General features: G+C 45.0%; 1 protein-coding gene across 2 annotated transcripts in view; it reads left to right on the top strand.

Annotated features, from left to right (window-relative positions):
• The window catches only part of LOC134342832 (cadherin-like protein 26), a 112,693-nt gene extending 93,455 nt beyond the window's left edge, over window positions 1-19,238 (top strand). For both annotated transcript variants that reach the window (XM_063041444.1, XM_063041445.1), the window contains exons 16-18: window positions 365-436; window positions 1,612-1,659; window positions 8,856-19,238. In XM_063041444.1, the coding sequence (XP_062897514.1) occupies window positions 365-436; window positions 1,612-1,659; window positions 8,856-9,056 (321 nt within the window). In that variant the 3' untranslated portion in view covers window positions 9,057-19,238. The remainder of the gene's footprint in view (window positions 1-364; window positions 437-1,611; window positions 1,660-8,855) is intronic.
• Window positions 19,239-23,992: the final 4,754 nt, after the last annotated feature.

Raw genomic sequence — 23,992 nt, 5'->3', positions numbered from 1 at the left:
AATATCCCACTTCCTCACTAATTAAATTTCAAACTTATAGGTTGCCTCTTATTTTAGAAACTCTCAAAGCTGTTAGCACATTTGTATATGTAACCATGACAAGTGTTTTAATAAGGAACACTCACAATGCGCTGGAGGAACTCAGCAGGTCAGTCAGCAAGAGTTGAAAAGATTAGTCGACCGTTTCGGCCCGAAACGTCGACTAATCTTTTCAACTGATGCTGACTGACCTGCTGAGTTCCTCCAGCGCATTGTGAGTGTTCCTTTGACAACAGCATCTGCAGATTATTTTGTGATTATGAAGTGTTTTAATAAACCAATTTGAAGAACATAGATAAATACATTTGACTTTCTTTCGCTTTAGGAGATGACTAAGAAGGGGATTTTCGGACGATTCATGGATGATTCCAGATCTCAGACTTATCGGCTCAGTTCAGTAAGAACAAATCTTTAATTTCTAGTTAATGATGTCTTCTGTTCATTTTGATAGGATGTTATGGAACACATAATTGTAGGTCATAATCATGGTATGCAGCACAGAAATAGGCTCTTTGGACTAACATATTCATATTGACCAAGCTGCCTAACCCAGACAGACTTATTTATCTATCTATCTATCTATCTATCTATCTATTTATTTATTTATTGATACAATGCGGAATTGGCCCTTCAGGCCTGTCCCACCCCTCCCAGCATATCCACAGCCCCAATTAATCCTAGTCTAATCATGGGATAATTTAGAAAGACCTATTAACCCACCCAGTACGCCTTTGGACTGTGGAAGGAATCCAGAGCACCCAGGGAAAAGCCACACATTCTACGGGGAGGATGTAGGGAAACTCCTTACAGAATGGTGCAGGATTTGAATTCTGAACTCTGGAGCATCCTAATTATTGTGAAACCCCACAGACTATTTGCTTGTGTATAGCCCACATCCCTCAAAACCTTCTCAATCCATGCGCCTGTTTAAATATATTTTAAAGACTGGAAATGTACTTGCCTCCTCTACTTTCTTATTCAAAGCCTGGTGATGCTTTTTCAGCAATATAAAACACCTGATTTGGCTGCAACTGGAGTATTATAACCATTTCTGAGCACCACACTTTAGCAAAGATGTAAAAGTTTTGAATAGAATTCAGTAAACATGATTCCCAGGTCCAGGTCCAGGTCCGTGTATATAGACAGACCGGAGAAGATGGAGTTGCTCTTCGAGGAACAGAGGCATCTCTCTGAAATTTCACTCTGCTCATTAAATGATGTAATTTGAAGCTTGGCCAGTGGAGGAAGAATAAAGGGTGGTTAGTGCAGGGTAGGGCATATGGGGTCATGAATGAAGTACCCAATTGTGTTAGTGGTAGCATGTGAGTGAGTGTGTGTAGATCTACAAGACAGCAGCACTGTTGACGGTGAGCATCTCGTTGTCTTTCCAATATTAACTTTGATTGCTTTTGCCATGTTTCTCAAATTCTGAGAAAATGTGATCTAGTGTCAGAGATGGATCACTGAGTTCAAAGTTTAACACTAATTATGTGTTGGCAGAGAATTCCAGATATGCAATATTTTAATTAAAAATACATAAATGAGCTGTTTAATAATGCTATTTTCTTTCAGGATAACTTAACAATTCTAATGGATTTCACAGGAAACTACATAAACAGGGTAAGAGAAGAATTATTCGGTTTTATGAGAAATGGTAATTTTTTTTTAATTTAAATGCATCATATCCAAAGTTCTACTTAACTTTCAGATGAGAAGTTGAATATTTCTGTTCATTATCACAGTGCTGCTGTCAGACTTGGGGCATGCTTGGTGGGCAGGTGTCAAACCTGCAAACTGAGAAATCTGTAGACCCTTCATTGTACTTCTTGAAGGATCTATTGATGAAGCACCTATATCCTGATATCAATGACTTGCTGTGTGGATAATAATATCTCTGCTGTTTTTTTTATTATTGCACGTGGCAAAGACAATTGCTCTTTGAACCAAAAGTGCTGGAAGGTTTCACTGCTAATGTAATGGTTTCTCTGTAGCAACAATGTTTCGGTTATGACTAGAGATAACAGGGCATGTTAGCCAATGAGCGGGATGTTGTTCTTTCTTGTGGGTCTGGAAGCAGGGATTTCGCAGTCTTTTGTCGGGGAGCAATGAAGAAAGAGGACGCAAATGGAGAGAGTTGGTAGATTGCCGGATGGACTGGACTGAGAAGCGTGGGTCCGAGGGTCGGCTACGCTCGGAGGAGGTTGATGGGAACAAGTGGATGACACTGTGAGCTCCAACGCTTGCACATTAGACTGTTTCGTGAGAATGGGCCCTTTTCTTTTTTTGTTTCTTTACTAACCATATAGTCAAATTAAGAATTATAAAGCTCAGTCGTTTAATCGCATATTGTGTACTATTTGTTATTTTGTGGTACTGATTTGTAACAGGGGACACATCACGCAGCATCCACCCAAGCGAGATTTCTTAAGTTTGGCTAGGCCGGGAGCTATCATCTCCTATATGAAGCCGCTAGCGAACCAAGAGTTACAATTGTGGGGGCTACGTTCATGATTGATTCCACTGGTGGTTATCCTGAGCTTTAAACCAGTGGGGTAGATATTCGTACTCCAGATGAATTGTTAATTTGTCTGTCAAGTACTGTTAAAGTTGTGATTGTGGACAGAGGTTTGATAAAATGGCTGGCGCAGCTCTCCTGTTAATGCAGACCAACGCTGATGTAGTGGTAGCTGGGGGCGGAGATTTCAAAGACAGGGTTCTATCATTTCTGAGGAGTGAGGGGAAGGAGTGGTTGGATTTGGAAAGTTTATTTAGTCCACGTCCCCCAGTGAAGAGTGAGAATTCTGAGGTAGTATCCACCCTTACTTCTCTGGTGAATAAATGGAAAAATCAGGTTCAAAGTCCCAGCTATTGTAGGTTCCACCTATTCTTTGGAATTACACTCACCCCTAAAGGGGAGAAAGAGTATGAGACTTGGGTGGAGCGGGCCGCTCAGTTGTTAGATGAGTGGCAGTGCTCTGATGACGTAAAGTGACAGAGATTGGTTGAAAGTTTGAATGGGCGGGCCGCTGACATTGTGAGAGCTGTCAGGTTAAAGTGTCCCGTAGCGACAGCTGTCAATTACATGCAAGCACTGGACAATGCTTTTAGCCCGACAGGAAGCCCAGTGGAGTTCATGGTGGGATTTCAGAACATGCGTCAGGAGAAGGTGAAAAGCTTTCTGCTTCTATTTTTTGGCTAGAGAAGCAGTTAAATTGCTTGCAGCGCAGAGGGTCCATTCAGGTGGCTGAGGTGGATCAGTTAAGAATGGACCCGATAGCCAGGGGTGCCCAGCCCCATGACCCGATTGCTTGGGGTCTCTGACAGTCTTGTAAGAGGCGCTCCCCCCTCCATCTTTCGTTGAGCTGATCAGAGAGGTATGGGAAGAGGAGAACGCGTCAGATGTGCGGGAGGGCTCCAACAGCAGGGTACAGTCCTCGGTAGTAGTCCCGTAAGGTGAAGTGACCACAGATAGCCTACCCCAGGAGTGGTAGTTGAGAACGGAGATGTTTCGGCTGTTATCAACGGGTGTGACCCCCCCCATATGATAGAGCTGATGGGAGTGCGGATCCCCTAAGGGGACGGACAATGTGGAGGGCTGCTGGCAGTGGATGTCACGCCAGAAGGAGAGTGAGCCCCGGGGTACCTAAGCAGAGAGAGTTGTTGGGAAAACTTAGAGGAGACCCAGTGAGGGAATGGCCTGGTGTTTTTGGGGGAACATGTTCACAGCAATGTACCAAGGAACCCCGGAAAGTGAAAGGCCCAATTCCTGAAGGCTTCGTGGAACCCTCTACGGATAGAGGGTGTTTATGCTAAAGCCATTCGCGACACCAGGTTGCAGGTCTTGTCATTGTACTGTTCGTTTTACAACCAGTTTCTAAGGGATTTACCCTTGACCCCATTCAGGGCACTAGAGATCTGGTGGCTTGGTGCTAGTGATTATCCGTATGACGGTTATTTATCAGTGAAGCTGGAGTTCTCGGAGGGACGATGTGGGAGTGTCTGATGTCCTTGATAAACTAGTGCTGGCTTGTCCGGACCCCGTTGAGAAGAGCGGCGTTTCAGTTCTGGTGGGGACCAACACCCCTCTTGTGAGGAGGCACATGGGGGCCTGCAAGGAGAAGGCTGGTGAGAGCTTTCTGGGAACATTGTCTGTGCACCCGGTGTTTCGAGCTGCTCTTGAGGAAGTGAGTGGCTGCATTAGGCTGGATACCGAATTTAGACGAGGGACTGTATGGTTCACCCAGTCGAAGCCAATGGTAGTACAGCCCCGGGAGGTAGCAAGAGTGATGGGGACACCCAAATTTCCCGAAGTGCCTGAGGGCGAGGCCCTCTTAGTGGACGCTCCGGAAGACCACAAGGGGGAGTTGGGATTTCCTGCTGGGGTACTGGTGAGGCCTGAATTGCAGAAGCCCTCAGTTGTACAGGCGAGCAGGATGGTAGTGAGTGTCAGGAACACTACAAAGAGGGGGGTCACCTTCAAGCAGGGGATGCCCCAGCGAATTTGTTCCTGTTGACGGTAATGTCTAGTGTCTCTGTGAGACAAATTGGGGAAAAACTATTGGAAAAAGGGGGAAGGTTGACCGCTGAGTCATTCAACTTTGGGGACTCCCTGGTTCCTGCGCATTGGAAGAGGAGGTGGGTAGAGAAGATGTTGAAGGTTTCTTTTCCACTGATGAGTAGTTCCAAGAGCACGAGTAACACTATCTGGGTGACCGAGGATACCCCATTCAGAGGAAGGTTGCGGCGACTGGCCCCTGTAGAGGTGGAGGACGTTCAGCAGCATTTGTGTAAGTTGAAGGAATCTGGGATCATCACCGAGTCCTGAAGCCCCTATGCGTCCCCAATAGTAGTGGCCAGGAAGAAGAATGGGAAGGTATGGATGTGTGTGGACTATAGGACTCTGAACAGGCACACTGTCCCTGACCGTTATACTGTCCCGAGGATTGAAGATGCGTTGGCCTGCCTGAGTGGTGCAAAATGGTTCAGGGTGCTGGATTTGGGGAGTGGATATTACCAGATTGCCATGAGTGGGGCCGACAAAGAGAAAATGGCATTTATATGTCCTCTGGGGTTTTTCCAGTTCAAAAGGATGCCCCAGGGCATCTTGGAAGCTCCTGCAACCTTCCAGCGGGTCATGGAGAAGATGGTGGGGGATATGAACTGGATTGAGGTATTGGTATATCTGGATGACCTCATAGTGTTTGGATCCACCTTGGAAGAATATGAAATGAGGCTGCTGAAAGTGCTGGGCCACCTGAAAGCTGAAGGGTTAAAACTCTCCCTGGACAAGTGTCAGTTCTGCCAAACGTCTGTTAGCTATGTTGGGCACATAGTCTCACGGTGGAGTAGCTACAGATTCAGCTAAAATAGAGGCGGTTACCACTTGGCCAAGACCCTAGACTGTGAGCGCTTTGCGCGCGTTCCTTGGATTCTGTGGTTACTATTGGAGGTTCGTGAAAGGCTACGCAGAAGTGAGTCACCCGTTGAATCAGCTTCTGTGTGGTTACCCTCCCTTAGGGAAGAAAGGGAGGAGAAAAAAGGACAAGAGAGTGGATAGTATCTTAGCCCATCGGAGCCTTTTGTACTGAGGTGGAATGCAAAATGTGAGGAGGCCTTTCGGTCGCTGAAGGAGTTGCTGACCCAAGCGCCGGTGCTGGCTTTTGCGGAACCCCGATTGCTGTATATGCTACACATGGATGCCAGCCAAGAGGGCTTAGCGGGTGTCCTGTTTCAGGATCAGGACTCCGGGTTGAGGCCCATTGTGTTTGTCAGTTGGAGTCTGTCGCCCTCCAAGAAAAACCATCCGACGCACAAGTCAGAATTTCTGCTGTTGAAATGGGCAGTGGTGGATAAGCTGAGTGACTACCTCTAGAGGGCCAAGTCTGAGGTGAGGACAGACAACAACCCTTAACTTATATCCTGACATTGGTGAAACTGGATGCAACAGGCCATCGGTGGTTGGCGGTGTTGTCTGCCTATGATTTCAGCCTGAAGTACCGGCCGGGAAGCAGGAACGTTGATGCTGATGCTTTGTCCCAACGGGTGCATGAGGGACTGGTCAGGGACGAGGAGTGGGAGAGCGTTCCTGCCCCGGGGGGTGAAGGCCCTGTGTCAGTTTGCCATCACCGTGAAGGCAGAGAAAAAGGGGAGGCAGGATTGAGCAGTGGATCAATTGGGAGCTTCTGATGACGCCATCCCCCAAGTTTACTGTAACCTGACTGCTCTGAAGACAAATCAGCTGCCGGAATTGAGTTCTGGGGAAGTGGCAGCTGCTCAGCAAGATGATCCCAGCATTGGTACCATTTGGGCAGTGGTTGAAAAGGGAGACATTGCTCAGACGGAGAAGACGAAACACGAATCAGTGTCTCCATTACCGCGAGAATGGCCTTGGTTGGAGTTGAAGAACCAGATCTTATATCAGGTCACGTCACCCTCAGACTGACCTTGGCGTTGCCAGCTGGTTTTGCCTGAGAAGTATAGGAGGATTGAGTTGAAGTCACTTCATGATGATTCTGGATATTTGGGGGTGGAAAAGACCTATGGATTGCTCAGAGACCGGTTTTACTGGCGCCGGATGAAATCAGAGATCGAAGAATACTGCAAGTCGTGTATTTGATGCATATGGCGGAAGACACTGCCCACAGAGAGTGCAAGGCCTCTGGATCTGGTGTGTAACACGACAAATGACTTAGTCATCATGGACCACTACACCAGATATGCTCAGGCTTTCCCTACCAAGGACCAGAGGGCGTCTACGGTGGCAAAAATGTCACGGAAGAAGTAGTTCATCTATCATGGCCTTTCCAGGTGGATACACAGTGATCAGGGACGGGATTTTGAGAGCAGACTCATCCATGAGTTACTGGGCATGTTTGGAGTCGTGAAGTCGAGGACCACGCCCTGTCACCCTCAGGGTGATCGCCAGCCAGAGAGGTTTAGTCGGACCTTGCTAGACATGCTCAGGACCCTGGAGATCAACAAGAAGAGCAAGTGGAGTCAACATATTGGGCATCTGGTTCACAGTTACAACTGTACATGACATGAAGCTACTGGGTACTCACCATATTATTTGATGTTTGGGCGCAAGGCACAGTTGCCTATTGACCTTTGTTTTGGGACTGACGAGGGTGACTTACCACCGAAGATTTATCTGAAGCACGTGTCTGATCTGAGAGGAGAGCTGAAAAGGGCTTATGAATTAGCTGGGGTCGCGGCTGCCAAGCAAAATCAAGGAAATAAGAGGGGGTATGATCAAAAGGTGAGGTTCTCTCAACTCCTGCTGGGAGACCGAGTCCTCATAAGGAATTTGGGGCTACCCGGAAAGCATAAGTTTGCTTACCACTAGGCGGCCACACCCTATGTGGTGGAGAGTCAGATGCCAAATGTAACAGTTTTCTGGATGAAACCAGAGGATGGGAAGGGGCCTGTCAAGATTCTCCATCAGAACCACCTGCTGCCCCTGGGACAAGAGATGCAGGTAGTCCCAGAGACTGACTTGGAGCCTACACCTAGCAAGAAGACTCTGCGGAAATGTGGGGAGAGTGCAGGGCCCATAGCATGTGAAGTTAGGCTGGTCCCCACCCCTGAGAGGAATACTGATTTGGAGGATGAGGACCTGGATGTGTGGTATATGCCACCTTTTGCTAACTCCCCATCGATTGAGGAAGAGACTCCCGGCCCTTCTCCCTCTGGAGTTAGGTGAGGGGGTGCGGAGGTCTCAGAGAATTAGGAGACCACTGGATAGGCTGGCCTATATAGCACCAGGGAAGCAGAGTGTGACCTCAACCATTTTGGGGAGCTATGTCACTGCCTTGTGCACCTGGATTGGACTTTGTTTTGCAGCAAAGGTTGGTGAATTATCTCAATGTCATGAGGACATGATTAAGTTTGGTGGGGTGAGAGTGTAACAATCTGTAAGGTTTCACTGCTAATGCAATGGCCTCTCTGTAATGTTTCACTGCTAAGGTAATGGTTTCTCTGTAGCAGCAACGTTTGGGTTACAACTAGAGATAATGGGGCATGTTAGCCAATGAGTGGGATGTTGTTCTTTCTTGTGTGGAGCGGGAATTCGTGGTCTTCTTGCTGGGGAGAGATGAGGAGAGAAGACATAAATGGAGAGAGTTGGTAGACTGCTGGACAGAGTGGACTTGGAGCGAGGGTCCAAAGGTCAGCGACGATTGGAGGAGGTCGATGGTGGACGAATAGTTTTATTAGTGAGCTCCAACATTGCGCATTAGACTATTTCATGAGAATGGGCCCTCTTCTTTTTTTTTTTGTTTCTTTATGGCTGGTGCCGTAGTGGCATCAGCGTCGGACTTCGGGACGAAAGGTCCTGAGTTCGAATCCAACCGGCTCCCCTGCACGCTTTCCATCCGTGCTGGGTTATGAGCTGGTGATCTCTTTGGAAAATCACCTGGCAGAAGGCAATGGCAAACCACTGCTGTAACTTGCCTCATACGCGGTTCCCCACTGCGTCAGAGAAGTGCAGAGGGAAATCGTCCGCTAACCGGAGAAACTCCAGATGCAACGTACCTTTCCTTTTTTTTACTAACCATATAGTCAAATTAAGAATTATAAAGCTCAATCGTTTAATCTCATTTTGTGTACTGTTTGTTATTTGGTGATACTGATTTGTAACAGGGGACACATTGTGAAGCATCTACCCAAATGAGATCTCTTAAATTTGGCCAGATTAAGCTGTTTGCGAACCGAGAATTACAATTGGAATAGCAAACTTACTGAAAAATGAAATTATTAAATAAACCACACATAATGGTAAAATTGTTCAGCATTGATTTTTTTTCTTTATTTGTCAGAAACTGAATGCTTACAATGACATGCAAACTACGTGTGAAGATGATCTGCTCCGTGCTTACAAGTATGAAGGTGAAGAAAACAGAAGAGGATCTTTAGATTCCATCACTATTGGAAGTGAATATGGAAACAGTTTTCTAGATAATTTGGACTCCAGGTTCAAAACACTGGCAAAAATTTGTCAAAAAAATGGTCAAAAATGACGCAGCTGATACTCCTCAGATTTAAATGTCTTCAATCTCAGCTAAGAAACTCACCCAGCAATTTCAAGAAATTCAATTACTATTTTCATTTTGTATGGCTGTTAGAATGTCTTTTAAACAATGTCGTTGTACCTACCTCTGCAGGTTCCTCTGGCAGCAATTTCCATACTACATTCATGCTACATAAATATTGTGCAGTGACCATCTTCAAAAAGAGAGAATCTAGCCACCTATCTTTGACATTTAATGACACTACCATTGCTGATTTCCTGTTATTAACAGTTTGAGGGATCACCATTGCTCAGAAACTTGACAGGACCTAGCATACAAATACCATGGGGAAAAAAAGCAGTTTAGAGACTTAGTACCTTCTATTGAGAGACACACTTACCAATACCGTTGGATATCAGAAAGTTTGAAATTAGTATTCCCAAAACAACAGGGATTGTTTGCAAGTTAATGAGAAGAGTGAAAGGGAGTGTAAATCAGATCTGTATAGCGATAAAGTTGGCAGAAACACACGTTTCTCACTTTACAACATGCTGCCCCGTCCTATCCACCCAGTTACAGAGCTTCCATTCTATTTCCTCTCCCTATTTATCTGCAGTTTGAAACATTTCATCTCTGACTTTTCTCAGTCCTGATAAAAAGCCGTTAATATACACCATTACATTTGTTCCTCTCCATTCAGATGTTGCTAGAACTGTTGCGTATTTCCCACATTTTCAGTTTTATTTGCATCTGCATTCCTCTGGTAAAACAAATCATTTTGAAGAAGATTCAAGGCTCCGGCAGTATATATGTTCTTGAGACAAAGTGCATGTTTTATCAGGCATAAGTATAAAGGTCATTGGCAGACTAGGAGTCAAGTAACTATGCTAGTAAAAGGTGGAGACAAGTACAGACTGAATCTTTCCATTGGCAGGAACCTGCAATTTAATGTGGAAAAAGAACACTTATATGCCTCTCACAAGATAAAGCCATTGTTTTTTTTTAAATTGCAAAAATAAATTTTGTTCATAATGAAAAATATTTACAAAAGGATAAATGTTTTATATTCTTTATGTCATATGGTTAATATCTTTAGTAGTGTTGACATTTATTTTTAAACCATAGCACCATTGCCACTGGGGTGATACATCATTGGCTGCACTGAGCTTTAGTGCATCCCAAAAGCATGTACTCCTGCACCTTGGAACGTGCCTGTCAGCAGCATTCCTGACAGACATCACAATGTGCTGGAAGTTCTGTGCAGACCAAAGGGCATCTTTCACTGAGTTGATGACCTTCCAGCAGCACATGATGTCTGCCTTGGTGTGTGATCTTGGGAACAGCCCGTAGATCAGAGAAGACCTCTGTTCCACAGCTGTTTGGGATGAACTGAGACAAGGACCCTTGCATCTGCCTTCACATGTTCCTAGCAAATTCACAGTCTATACAGGAAGGATCTGATTTTCAGAGGACACCCCGACCGCCAACCACCACCAGCCAAGCAAGGTCTTGGAGCTCACTGGAAGACTCTGACAATGAGACATTCAGGTGATTTGGTTGGTTTAATCAGGGAACCATCCCACAGTATCCATAGAGCACCAGTCCTGCGGTGGCTGTAGGATATCCTTTGCTGACCGTTGTCTGATGGACTTGTTGTTAAAGGTGTTTGAACATAGAACATAAAACATAGACGAGTACAGCACAGGAACAGGCTATTCGGCTCTCAATGTTGCGCCGACGCAGTTTAAAGGCAAAGCAAAAACACCCAAACACTAATCTCTCCTACCTACATCATGTCCATATCCCTCCAGCTTTCTTATATCTATGTGCCTACCCAAATCTCTCTTAAAAGCCTCTATTATATTTGCCTCTACCACCATAGCAGGCAGCACATTCCAGGCATTCATGACTCCCTCAGTAAAAAAAACTTACCCCTTACATTTTCCTTGAATCGACCCCCTCTCATCATCAACACATGCCCTCTAGTATTAGATATTTCTATCCTGGAAAACTGATACTCTCTGTCCACTCTATCTATGCCTCTCATAATCTTATAAACCTCTATCAGATCTCCCCTCAGCCTGACACTCCAGACAAAACAACCCAAGTTTGTCCAGCCTCTCCTGATAGCACACACCCTCTAAACCGGGCAGCATCCTGGTGAATCTCATCTGCACTTTCTCCAAAGCCTCAATATCCTTCCAATAGTGGGGCAACCAGAACAGTACATAATACTCCAGATGAGGCCTAACCAGAGTTTTATAAAGCAGGAACATAACCTCCTGACTTTCAAACTCAATGCCTTGACTCATAAAAGTAGGCATTCTATAAGCCTTCTTACACCCATTTCAACCTGTGTAGCCACTTTCAAGAAGCTATGAATTTGGATCCCATGATCTCTCTGCTCAGCAGTACCGTCTCCTTGCAGTTGCCATACTGAGTGCAACACCTCACAGTTGTCTGGGTTATACTCCATCTGCAACTGGTCTATATATCGTGCTGTATCCACAACTCCACCAGTCTTGGCATTTACCAACCCAACCATCTACAATTTCATCCAGGTCATTTATATACAAACAGCCCAGGTCCCAGCACAGATCACTGCGGAACTCCACTAATTACGGATCTCCAGCTCGAATAAGTCCCTTCAACCTCTACCGTCTGTCTTCAATGCACAAGCCAGTTCTAAATCTAACTAGCCAATTCCCCGTGGACCCCATGCATTAAATCCTTTGGATTATCCTCCCATGAGGGACTTTGTCAAATGCCTTACTAAAATCCATGTAGACAACATCCACTGCCTTACCCTCAGCAATCTCTCCTGTTATCTTGTCAAAGATCTCAATCAAGTTAGTAAGGCATGACTTCCCACACACAAAGCCATGCTGATTCTCCCTAATTAAGCCATGGGTTTCCAAATGCTCATATATCCCATACTTAAGAATTTTCTCCACCAATTTCCCTACAACTGATGTGAGATTCCTTCAATAACTTGGGGTATATCCCATCAGGCCCTGGGGACTTATCCACCTTTCTACTCCTTAGAAGGCCCAGCTCTTCCCTCTCCTTGACCTCTCATTGCCCTAACACATTTATCCACTCAGTACTGATCTCCTGGTCCTCCATATCCCTTTCCTTGGTAAATACTGAAGCAAAGTACTCATTAAGTACCTCACTCTCTTCTAAGCAAATGTTCCACTCTTTATCCTTGAGTGGTCTCACCTTCTCCCTAGTTATCCTATGTATGTATATATAGATTGCCTTGGGATTCACCTTATTCCTACTTGCCAAGGATTTTTAATGGCTCCTCCTGTCTTTCCCAATTCCCTCCTTTAGTTTTTTTCTGGCTTATTTATACTCCTCATGTGCTTCGTTTGATCTGGCCTTCCGGAGCTTTACATATTTTTTCTTTTTCTTCTTGACTAGATTCATAACCTTTCTGGACATCCAAGGTTCTCTAATTTTTCCATCCCCATCCTTTCTTCTAACAGGAACATACCTTTCCTGTACTCTGTGCAGTTCATCTTTAAATACCCTCCACATATCTGATGTGGACTTGCCAGAGAAAAGGTGCTCCCAATTAACACTTAGTTCCTGCCTAGTGCCCTTTGTAATTTGCCCTACTCCAATTTAAAACTCTCCCACAAGAACTATATCTATGCTTATCTATAGCTAGTCTGAAAGATAAGGAGTTTTGGTCACTGTTTGCTAACGGTTCATCCACTGTAAGGTCAGTCACCTAGCCAGGCTCGTTACCCAACACCAGCTCCAGTCTGGTCCCTCCCCTCATTTGACTGTCTACATACTGATTTAAGAAACTTTCCTGGATACACTTAACAAATTCAGCCCCATCTAAACCCCTTACAATAAAAAGGTCCCAGTTTATATTAGGGAAGTTGAAATTGAAATCCATCATGACAACAGCCCTATTTTTACATATTAATCTGATTATTAATTTAATTTGTTCCTCAATGTCCTGGTGGCTATTGGGGGGTCTGTACTACAATTCCCTCAGTGTGACTGCACTCTTTCTATTCCTGAGTTCCACCCTAATGGATTCAGTGTCAAACCTCTGCATTATGTCTCCTCTGACTGCAGCTGTGATATTGCCCCTGATCAGTTGTACAAATCCAACCTCTCGTTTAACTCCTCCTCTATCTTTCTAAAACTTCAAAAACCTGGCACATGAATCCCCTCTCTCAACCAAGTGTCTGCAATGGTCACAATATCATAGTTCCATGTACTGATCCATGCTCTAAGTTCATCACCCTTACCCATAATGTGGTGGTGGCATCCGTTAGTCTCGTGAGACTATGGATCTGCGCCTGGAAGGTCTTGCTTCCATCTGTGTTAGAGCAGCGTCTGTTGTGGCTGTAGAGGCCCACATGGGAGTGACAGTCTCAGTTGCATCAACTGCACTTGAAGGCGCTGTCCTCTGGTGTTATCTTGGTGCTGTTTTTCCAACGAGTGCGCTTTTCTTCAGCAGCAAGTCTCAGCTTCTCTTCTCTTTTTAGACCTCTGCATAGTTCCAGCCTCCAGTGAGAGCGATCGTTTGCGATGCCCTCCCACCTCTTGACGTTCATTTTCAGTGACTTCATGTCCCTCTTGCAAACATCTTTGAGCCATGATACTCCTAGCATTAAAATATACACACTTCAAACTATCCGACCCAACATACCTGTTATTTTGATTTTGCCTTTCAATACTTTTCCTAATATCTACTTTCTGGTCCGATCCTTCCCTTAGTGACCTGGGGCTCCATTTCCCAGCCCCCTGCATAGCAAGTTAAACCCTCTTGAGTTGCATCAGCAAACCTCCTGGACAGGAGATTGGTTCCCCTCCAGTTCAGGTGAAAGCTGAACATTGTATACTGGTCAATCTTTCCCCAGCAAAAGTTCCAATGTTCCAAGAACTCAAAACCCTGTCCCCTGCACCATCTCCACAGCTACTCATTCATCCATGTTATCACCCCTTTCCTACTCGCACTACCCCTCTGCCCTGCATGTAAGCAATGACATTCTCTGAGCAGCACGAGGCTGTCAAAAATTTTCCTGCCTGGTACATCACAGGTTTGCTCTGGATAGATCATCTGTTCCAGTAAAGACTTGACTGGTGTTAAAGGTGTAAGACTGAATCTTTGCTCTTCTCTTTAGTCCTCTATGCTCTCTGGGATCAGCAGCTTGATGTTCAACTTCCATGTCTTGCTGCTTTCTGGAATCTGCAGATGTCAGGAGGAATGAAGGAGGCAGTGATAGTGAACTCTAGTGTGATGCCAGCGGATTAGACCGTGACTGCCTTCAGCATACTGAGCTTTGTGTTGTGTCTGGCTATGCTCTGTCTGTAGTAGTGCCTTGCATTCTTTTACCAGTTCCATCTGAAGTCTGGAGCTGCTGTCTGGTCTCCTGCCGACGCTGTTGGATAGTGCAGCTGCTTTGAAGATGCAGTTGATGGTATTGGCCAGAATGATGAGTTGGGCCATCCTTAGCAGTAGTGGGGACTGTCAAAGGATGGCCAGCCACTTGCTCCATGACTTTCAAAGTGGAGTATTATATAGTACATGTTGTCTATATATGTACTATTTGACTTGAGTGATTGGAAAGTAGCCTCCCTGCAGCAGAATCCCTGGGGCAGAAGTGTAGCAATTGTTGCTGCCCCTCCCCTGACTGTATAGACAACCCACTGTGTCTTTCTCTGATAGTTACAGAGGTAGAGAAATCCACACTCTTGCAGGAAAGTCACATTCATCTTCACCTTGATAATGCATTGCAAGACATAAGTGTATTGCACAGTGGTTTTCACGCTGCACATGTTGACAATATACAGTCCATTGTCAATCAGCCTGAGCCCTAGCTCCACAGGTTTGGTGAACTACAATATTGCTTGTGAGCTCGGGTACTGGAAAGGTTGCCCCAGGGAGTGGTGTCCTTTGTGGTGATGCAGCTGGTGTCATCGTGGAGAAATCAGTCTGTGTTCTTGTATCGGCCTTCGACTGTTCTGTAGCCAAAGAGCAAAGGACAAAAGCCTTTGTATTGCATCTGGATATCCCAGAGCCGAGAGAATTGGGCTTATTTCTTCCTTCACTTGTGCTTATCTCAAGGCTTTCCTCCTTCTCATTGTCCCTTTCATTTTTATGCTTCCTCTTTCTGTCAACTTCCCACTTTTACTTTGTCCTGCAAAGAGAAGAGGTTGCTGCCATCGGCCTCTTTTATTTCCCTTACTCTTATTCTCAGTGTCCCTATGACTTCTTCCTCTTAACTCCAACCATTCCCATTTTTGTCCGCCTGACATTCCCTCTTCCATTGACTATTCCTCTTGAGGAGGTGTCTGGGGGATTGGGAGCTTGAGCCAGATGGCCTTTCCTCAGTATTGGTTGATACTGCCTGCACTGGTTAGTAGTGTGTTGGTGTTCCTCTGGGGTTGACTGACCCCTTTTATTGCCTGTGCATGGGTACAGGCAAGTTTTAGGCAGAACTTGTAGAGATGGCCCATCTCTTCACATCGATTGCAATTTCTGTTTTCTCTGCAGTCCTTGGTCTGGTGGCCTTCCTGCTTAGATTTCTTGCAGATGACTGCATTGCATTGGGTCACCACATGTCCAGGCTTGTTGCAGTTATGACGCTGTCTAGGTTGTAGTGCATCCACAGTTCTCTCCAATAGCAAGCACTGAGGGAGGATGGATGATCTTGATCTTCACCTGGCACCTGCTCATCCAGATCCCAAACAGGCCCTTGTTGCCCACATAGCTTCCTCCCCCTCAATGTAAGAAACCAGGAAGGTGAGGACATCCACAAAAGGCACATGTGGATTAAACATGCTCCTTCTGAGTGGGGAGGGTGACAACTGGCAGCAGAGCTTCTTTCAAAAGTCCTGTAGCATCTTCTACCATCCCACTGGGTGCTTGAAGTCAAGTTCTTATTATCTGAGAAATCCTAGAGGCAATAGGTGTCCTTTGTCTCAGACATGCAGCAATCCAACAGGATTTTCTTAGTGAAAAGGTCTCAGGTGAAAGTATTCTCCTCATTGAGAACATTCACTGTCATTCTAACAGGATTGCAATTCCCTTGTCCTCTTCCCAAGGCGACTGTTGCTGCAGCCATCTTGATGGAGCTGGTTGGTTATTATTACTGAAAAGAAGTGTTAGGTTGGTTTCCCCTTCAACATTATCATCCAGCCCCATGACAGCAGCTCTCATTAGGTAGCCACTTGATCGTGAAGAGTCAATATTGTCTTCCTGCTCCAAAATTTGAGTGTACGGAGATCACCTATGAATCAGCCTAAGTAGATTGGCCTTTATGATTCCCGTCTTTCTGATCTCAGTCTCTCTCCTGCCTGGTAAGTATGGCCACAAAGTCACTGCTACACATGACATGTACTTATGCTCCAATGGCTCTGATATGTATACCTGAGAGAAAAAAAATTGAACACACTTAGATTGCAGATAGAGTGCAGATTGTCCAGGCAAGAAAGGCCTTCGAAGAGCATTGCTTCCCCTTGCACACCAGGGGTTTGAAGATGAGATAAGTAATCCAAGGCACACACACAAATTAATTGCTTTACTAACTTCAAGGTATCAGCAGTTGTCAGCTTGTAGTTTCCACTGACTTTTAACTTGTTCTTGCAAGTAAAGAATTCTAACATACATAGTTTATCAAGTGATCAATATCCATAGCTGCTAGCCAATTCTGTATGAAAATTGAACTTCTCTGTTCAGATCACAAACAAGAGAAAATATGCAGATGCTGGAAATCTGAGCAACACACACAAAATGCTGGAGGAACTCAGCAGGCCAGGCAGCATCTATGGAAAAAAGTACAGTCAACTTTTTTCGATGTCCTCCTTTTTCAAAGAAAGGGGCTTCCCTTCCTCTGCCATCAACACTGCCCTCAACCACATCTCTTCCATTTCACGCATGTCTGCTCTTACCGCATCCTCCCACCACCCTACCAGGGATAGGGTTACTCTTGTCCTCATCTACCACCCCACCAGTCTCCAAGTCCATCATATAATTCTCCAAAACTTCTACCACCTCCAATGTGATCCCACCACCAAGTACCTTTTTCCCTCACTTTCTGCTTTGTGCAGGGATTGTTCCCTAGGCAACTCCCTTGTCCACTTGTCCCTCCCCACTGATTTCCTTCACGACACTTACCCTTGCAAGCGGAACAAGTGCTACACCTGCCCCTACACCTCCTCTCTCACTACCATTTAGGGCTCTGAACAGTCTTTCTAGGTGAGGCGACATTTCATCTGGGAGTCTGTTGGGGTCATATACTGTATCTGGTGCTCCTGGTGTGGTCTCCTGTACATCGGTGAGACCCAATGTAGATTTGGAGACCACTTTGCCGAGCATCTATGCTCTGTCCGTCAGAACAAGCGGGATCTCCCAGTGGCCCCAGTTTAATTCTATTTCCCATTCTCATTCCCATACGTCCATCCATGGCCTCTTTCACTTGTCATGATGAGGCCACACTTTGGTTGGAGGAACAACACCTTATATTCCATTTGGGTAGCCTCCAACCTGATGGCATGAACATCAATTTCTCTAACTTCTGGTAACACCCCCCAACCCCCTTCACTATTTCCCATCTCCTTGCCCACCCATTGCCTCCCTCTGGTACTCCTCCATTTTCTTACTTCCATGGCTTTCCATCTCTTTCACCAATCAACTTCCCAGCTCTTTACTTCATCCCTCTCCCTCCCCCTCCAGGTTTCACCTATCACCTCGTGGTTGTCTCTCCCCTTCCCCCATCTTTTAAATCTACTCCTCAGCTTTGTTTCTCCAGTCCCGCCGAAGGGTTTCTGCCTGAAACTTCAGCTGTGCTTTTTTCCATAGATGCTGCCTGGCTTTCTGAGTTCCTCCAGCATTTTGTGTGTGCTTCTCTCTTCAGAATTCCGAACAGCGTTTTGACAGGGGTCATGCTGTTCCCCTTGTGCACAAGTAAAATAAGGTGTGATTGAGGATTGGGTGACTTTCAGAGTGCAGTTAAGCATCGACGGCATCACCACACTGATCTGAAGTCTGAACAGAGAAATGCCATTCTTATACAGAATTGATTAGTTGTATACTGATACTGATCAATTGGTAACCTTGTGTATGCTCAAATTCCTTATTTGCAGAATCTTATTATGCCAAATGGCTCTGGTTCCCTGTTCTCCAAAGGGAAGGTATGCTCTTCAAAGGCCTCTCTGCATTGGGCTGACTGTACACTATCTGTAAACTGTCCTGCCTGGTCATTACCTTGACCCTTGCTTTGCTGCAGCTTCTGCAATGCCACCTCCGGCCAGTCAGTGTGCCAGCAGGGCAATAAACAAAGGAGATTCACTGCATCAATTGTTTCTGATTTTCCAGTTATTAAGAGAACGGGTAAACAGAGTGAATCATACAACTAGCTCCTGATTTCCACGAGGCAACAGATGTCAGTTGAATTTCAGTTTAGGATTTTAATACAGACAGGTGTGAGGTACTCCTGGTAGGACAGAGAGAACAGGGACCTGCCATCAGGAAGCAAATACAGGAGCCTCAGGACTCACACCAGGAACAGTTATTACCCCTCAACACAGGGAGGAGCTGAGGAGGATTAATGGCACCTAACTGTGACTCCTTTGCTTGCATCTTTGGAAAGAGCTCCATCTTTAATATCTCTACTTTTCCCTTTCAGGGTTCTTTTGAAGACCCTGACCTGGAGTTACATGCTAACTACGGTTCTTTGTGGGAATGGGACCTGCTCTCAGGGTTTCATGAATGGCCGTTGTTCAGCACGCCAAGGGCTCAGCCTAAGAGCTCCGCTCACTTTCGGAAGACTGAGATTTTGTGGCTCTGGAGGCGGGGGGGGGGGTGGAGGTGTGGAACGCGGTATCGGAGGTAGGTGCCTCTGCAGTAGATCGGTGTGTCATTGGAGATGGAAGATCTCAGACTGTGTGCTCAGAGACCCGAGATCTTTGGGCACAGAGCTCAGAAAAAGTGACGCAATGGACTTCCAACATCGTAAATCAGTGAGTTTATGTCTCCCCTCTCACTGTGAAACAGAGACATCTCTTTCTCGCTTATTAGGGAGAAAGAGACAGACTGTAGTATGCTGAATACTGGCGGAACAAGTAGTCTTTGGGGTAACTGCAAGTCTGTGTCTTTGCCGTTGCTTTGCTCACGCTTGAGTGCTTGGTGGCGGGTGCTGATATTTTTTTTTGCGGGAAGGGGGAGGGGTGATTGTTGCTTGCTGCTACTCACATGTGGGAGGGAAGGGAGTTAGGGGGACTTCAGGATTCTAACATTTAACTGTCATTCATTCTTTGGGGCACTCCTCTGTTTTCATGGATGGTTGTGAAGTAAAAGCATTTCAGGATGTATATTGTACACATTTTCCTGACCTGAAATGTACCTTTGAAAACTTTGAACTATCAGGCTCTTGAACCAGAGGGGATAACTTCATTCAACTTGACTTGCCCCATTACTGAACTGTTCCCACAACCTATGGATAAAGGAATTTGAGCACTGGCAGGGTCCATGAAATTATGAACTTATCTATTTTAAGTGAGTCCATAGGTTGGACTCACTTAAAATAGACAAGTTCATAATTTCATGGACCCTGCCAGTGCTCAAATTCCTTTATCCATATCCTTTGCTCTTTGAGGAATGAATGAGAATATACATGCAGTTGCCACTTTATTAGGGACTTTCTCTACCTAATAAAGTGAGCATTGACTGTATGTTCATTGTCTTCTGCTGCTGTAGCCCATCCACTTCAAGGCTCGACATGTTGTGCATCCACTTCTGCACACCACTGTTGTAACAGGTGGTTATTTGAGTTACTTTCCCCTTTTTGTCAGCTTGAAGCAGTCTGGCCATGCTCCTTTGACTTTTCTCATTAACAAGGCATCTTTTCCCACAGGACAGCCACTCACTTGCTGTTTCTGCACCCTTCTCTAAACTCTGGAGATTGTTGTATGTGAAATTCCAAGGAGATCAGCAGTTTCTGAGAAATTCAATCCACCCTGTCTGGCACCATGGCAACAATAATTATTCCACGGTCACTTAGATCACTTTATTTCCTCATTCTGATGTTTGGTCTGAACCTGTTGAAAATGCTGCATACTTTTATGCATTGAGTTGCTGCCAGATGATTGACTGAGTTGATATTGCCATTAGCAAGCAAGTGTACTGGTGTAACTAATTAAGTGGCTACTGAGTGTAAGTCACGCGGAATAGATGAACTATACCTCAGGGCTTTGAAAGAGGTAGCTGCAGAGATTATGGAGGGTGGGGTAATCATAGTTTCAGAACTACGAGAATTTGGAATGGTTCCTGTGACCAGAAAATCACAAATGTCACTTTGCTCTTTAAGAAGGGAGGGAGGCAAAAGATAGAAAATTACAAGCCATTTAACATGACTTCAGTGTTTGGTAAGATATTAGCATCCATTATTAAGGACGAGTTTTCAGGGTACTTGAAAGCACACAATAAAATGGAGCATAGTTTCCTTAAGAGGAAATCTTGTCTAGCAAATCTGTTGGAATTCTTTTGAGAAAATGTGATAAATGTGATTAATGTGGATAAATGTGAAGTTATCCACTTTGGCAAAAATAGGAAAACAGATTATTATCTGAATGGTGGCCGATTAGGAAAAGGGGAGGTGCAACGAGACCTAGGTGTCATTATACACCAGTCATTGAAAGTGGGCATGCAGGTACAGCAGGCGGTGAAAAAGGCGAATGGTATGCTGGCATTTATAGCGAGAGGATTCGAGTACAGGAGCAGGGAGGTACTACTGCAGTTGTACAAGGCCTTGGTGAGACCACACCTGGAGTATTGTGTGCAGTTTTGGTCCCCTAATCTGAGGAAAGACATCTTTGCCATAGAGGGAGTACAAAGAAGGTTCACCAGATTGATTCCTGGGATGGCAGGACTTTCATATGAAGAAAGACTGGATGAATTGGGCTTGTACTCGTTGGAATTTAGAAGATTGAGGGGGGATCTGATTGAAACGTACAAGATCCTAAAGGGATTGGACAGGCTAGATGCAGGAAGATTGTTCCCGATGTTGGGGAAGTCCAGAACGAGGGGCCACAGTTTGAGGATAGAGGGGAAGCCTTTTAGGACCGAGATGAGGAAAAACTTCTTCACACAGAGAGTGGTGAATCTGTGGAATTCTCTGCCACAGGAAACTGTTGAGGCCAGTTCATTGGCTATATTTAAGAGGGAGTTAGATATGGCCCTTGTGGCTACGGGGGTCAGGGGGTATGGAGGGAAGGCTGGGGCGGGGTTCTGAGTTGGGTGATCAGCCATGATCATAATAAATGGCGGTGCAGGCTCGAAGGACCGAATGGCCTACTCCTGCACCTATTTTCTATGTTTCTATGTTTCTAAAATGACAGTCACAATAGTCAGTGGATGTTGTTTACTTGGATTTTCAGAAGGCCTCTGACAAGATGCCACGTGAAGTTGCTTAATGGTATTAAAAGTAAGGTACTATCATGGCTGACTGGCAGAAGGCAAAGAGCGGGGATAAATGTGGCCTTTCTGGCTGGTTGCTGGTGAATAGTGGCATTAAGGAAGGGTCAGTGTTTGGTCCACTAATTTTCACAGTATATGCAAAATAATGGAATTGATGGCTTTGTGGTCAAGTTTGCAGATGATACAAAGATAGGTGGATGGGCAGGCAGGCTGTGGAAGCAAGAAGTCTGCAGGAGTTGGATAGATTAGGAGAATCTGCAAAGAAACGGTGGATGGAAAATAGTGTAGGGAAGTGTATGGTTATGCATTTTGGTAGAAGAAATGAAGGAGAGTGAATTCAGAAATCAGACATGCAAAGGGACTTGGGAATCCCATTGCAGGATTCCCTAAAGGTTAACTTGCAGGTTGAATCGGTGTGAGGAAGGCAAATACTATGTTTGCATTCATTTTAAGACGACCATAATATAAAAGCAAAGATATAACGTTGAGACTTTATAAGGCATTGGGCTGACCACTACTCTGAGTAGTCTTGGGCCCCATTTTTAAAAAAGAATGTGCTGGCATTGGGGAGGATCCAGAGGAGATTTACGAGAATGAGGTTTGATAGCTCTGGGCCTGTACTTGCTGGAGTTTGGAAGAATGATGGGATGGGGGGGCAGGGGTATCTTAATATTGATATTGAAAGGCATTGTTAGAGTGGACATTGGGAGGTTGTTTCTGATAGAGGCACATGCTAGGACCAGAGGGCACAGCCTCAGAATACAAGAATGTCCCTTTAGACCAGAGATGAAGAGGAATTTCTTTAGCTGGAGGGTGGTGCATCTGTGAAATTCATTGCCGCAGACTGCTGTGGAGCCTAAGTCATTTGGTATATTTAAAACAGAGGTTGATAGGGTATTGATTGATAAAGGCATCAACGATTACAGGGAGAAGGTAGAAGAATAGGGTTGAGAGGGCTAATAAGTTATCCATGATGAAATAATGGAGCAGAATCAATGACCTAATCCTGCTCCTATGTGTTAAGGTCATGGATGGTCAGAACTTTTCCCACATTAATGGAGTCAAGCATTAAGGAGCACAGATTAAGGAAAGGAGGGCAAAATTTAAAAGAGATCTGAGGGTTAAGTTTTCCACCACTGAGAGGATGGGCAATATCTGAAAAGAGAGTAAGCAGGAGAAGGCAATTGTATACACAAATAAAAGTATACAATTACAACATTTAACAAGTGCTTAGGCAAGTACTTGGATAGGAAAGGCGAAAAGAGAAATGGGCCCAGTGTGGACAAATGGGATTAGCACAGGCTAGCATTATAGTTGGCATGGTTGATTTGGGTAAAAAAAAGCCAGCTTCCATGCATGCTTCTATGATTCTATATCAATTATATATATCATGTGGTCAGAACATTGCAAATAAACTCTGGACTTAATAAATCTGAAATTCTAGAATCATAGAATCATAGAACACTACCGCACAGAAACAGGCCCTTTGGCCCATCTAGTCTATGAATAGCTATTAATCTGCCTAGTCTTAGCAACCTACACCTGAACCATAGCCCTCCATACCCTTCCCACCCATATACCTATCCAAAAGTCTTTTAATGTTCAAATCAAACCTGCATCCACCACCTTTGAAAGCAGCTCATTCCACACTCTCACCACTCTTTGAGTGAAGAAGCTCCTCCTCATGTTCCACTTAAACATTTTACCTTTCAATCTTAACTACGGAAAAGGATCTTGGTGATTGTAGGGATGACTTACAGTGGACTGAAAAGCTTCAGCATGTAGATATTAAGGAAGAGAATGTGCTGGAGCTTTTAGAAAGCTTTAGTTGGATAAGTCACCGGGACCGGATGAGATGTAACCCAGGCTACTGTGGGAGGCGAGGGAGGAGATTATTGTGCCTCTGGCGATGATCTTTGCATCATCAGTGGGGATGGGAGAGGTTCCAGAGGATTGGAGGGTTGTGGATGTTGTTCCCTTATTCAAGAAAGGGAATAGAGATAGCCCAGGAAATTATAGACCAGTGAGTCTTACTTCAGTGGTTGGTAAGTTGATGGAGAAGATCCTGAGAGGCAGGATTTATGAACATTTTGAGAGGCATAATACAATTAGGAATAGTCAGCATGGCTTTGTCAAAGGCAGGTCGTGCCTCACGAGCCTGATTGATTTTTTTGAGGATGTGACTAAACACATTGAAGAAGGTAGAGCAGTGGATGTAGTGTATATGGATTTTAGCAAGGCATTTGATAAGGTTCCCCATGCAAGACTTATTGAGAGAGTAAGGAGGCATGTGATCCAAGGGGACATTGCTTTGTGGATTCAGAACTGGTTTGCCAACAGAAGGCAAAGAGTGGTTGTAGACGGGTCATATTCTGCATGGTGGTCGGTGACCAGTGGTGTGCCTCAGGGATCTGTTCTGGGACCATTTCTCTTCGTGATTTTTATAACTAACCTGGATGACAAAGTGGAGGGATGGATTAGTAAATTTGCTGATGAC

This window comes from Mobula hypostoma, chromosome 2, assembly GCF_963921235.1.
Source record: "Mobula hypostoma chromosome 2, sMobHyp1.1, whole genome shotgun sequence".
NCBI classification, from domain to species: Eukaryota; Metazoa; Chordata; class Chondrichthyes; order Myliobatiformes; family Myliobatidae; genus Mobula; species Mobula hypostoma.
Note: the sequence above shows the minus strand (reverse complement) of the source record. Positions and strands in the feature narration are given on the sequence as shown.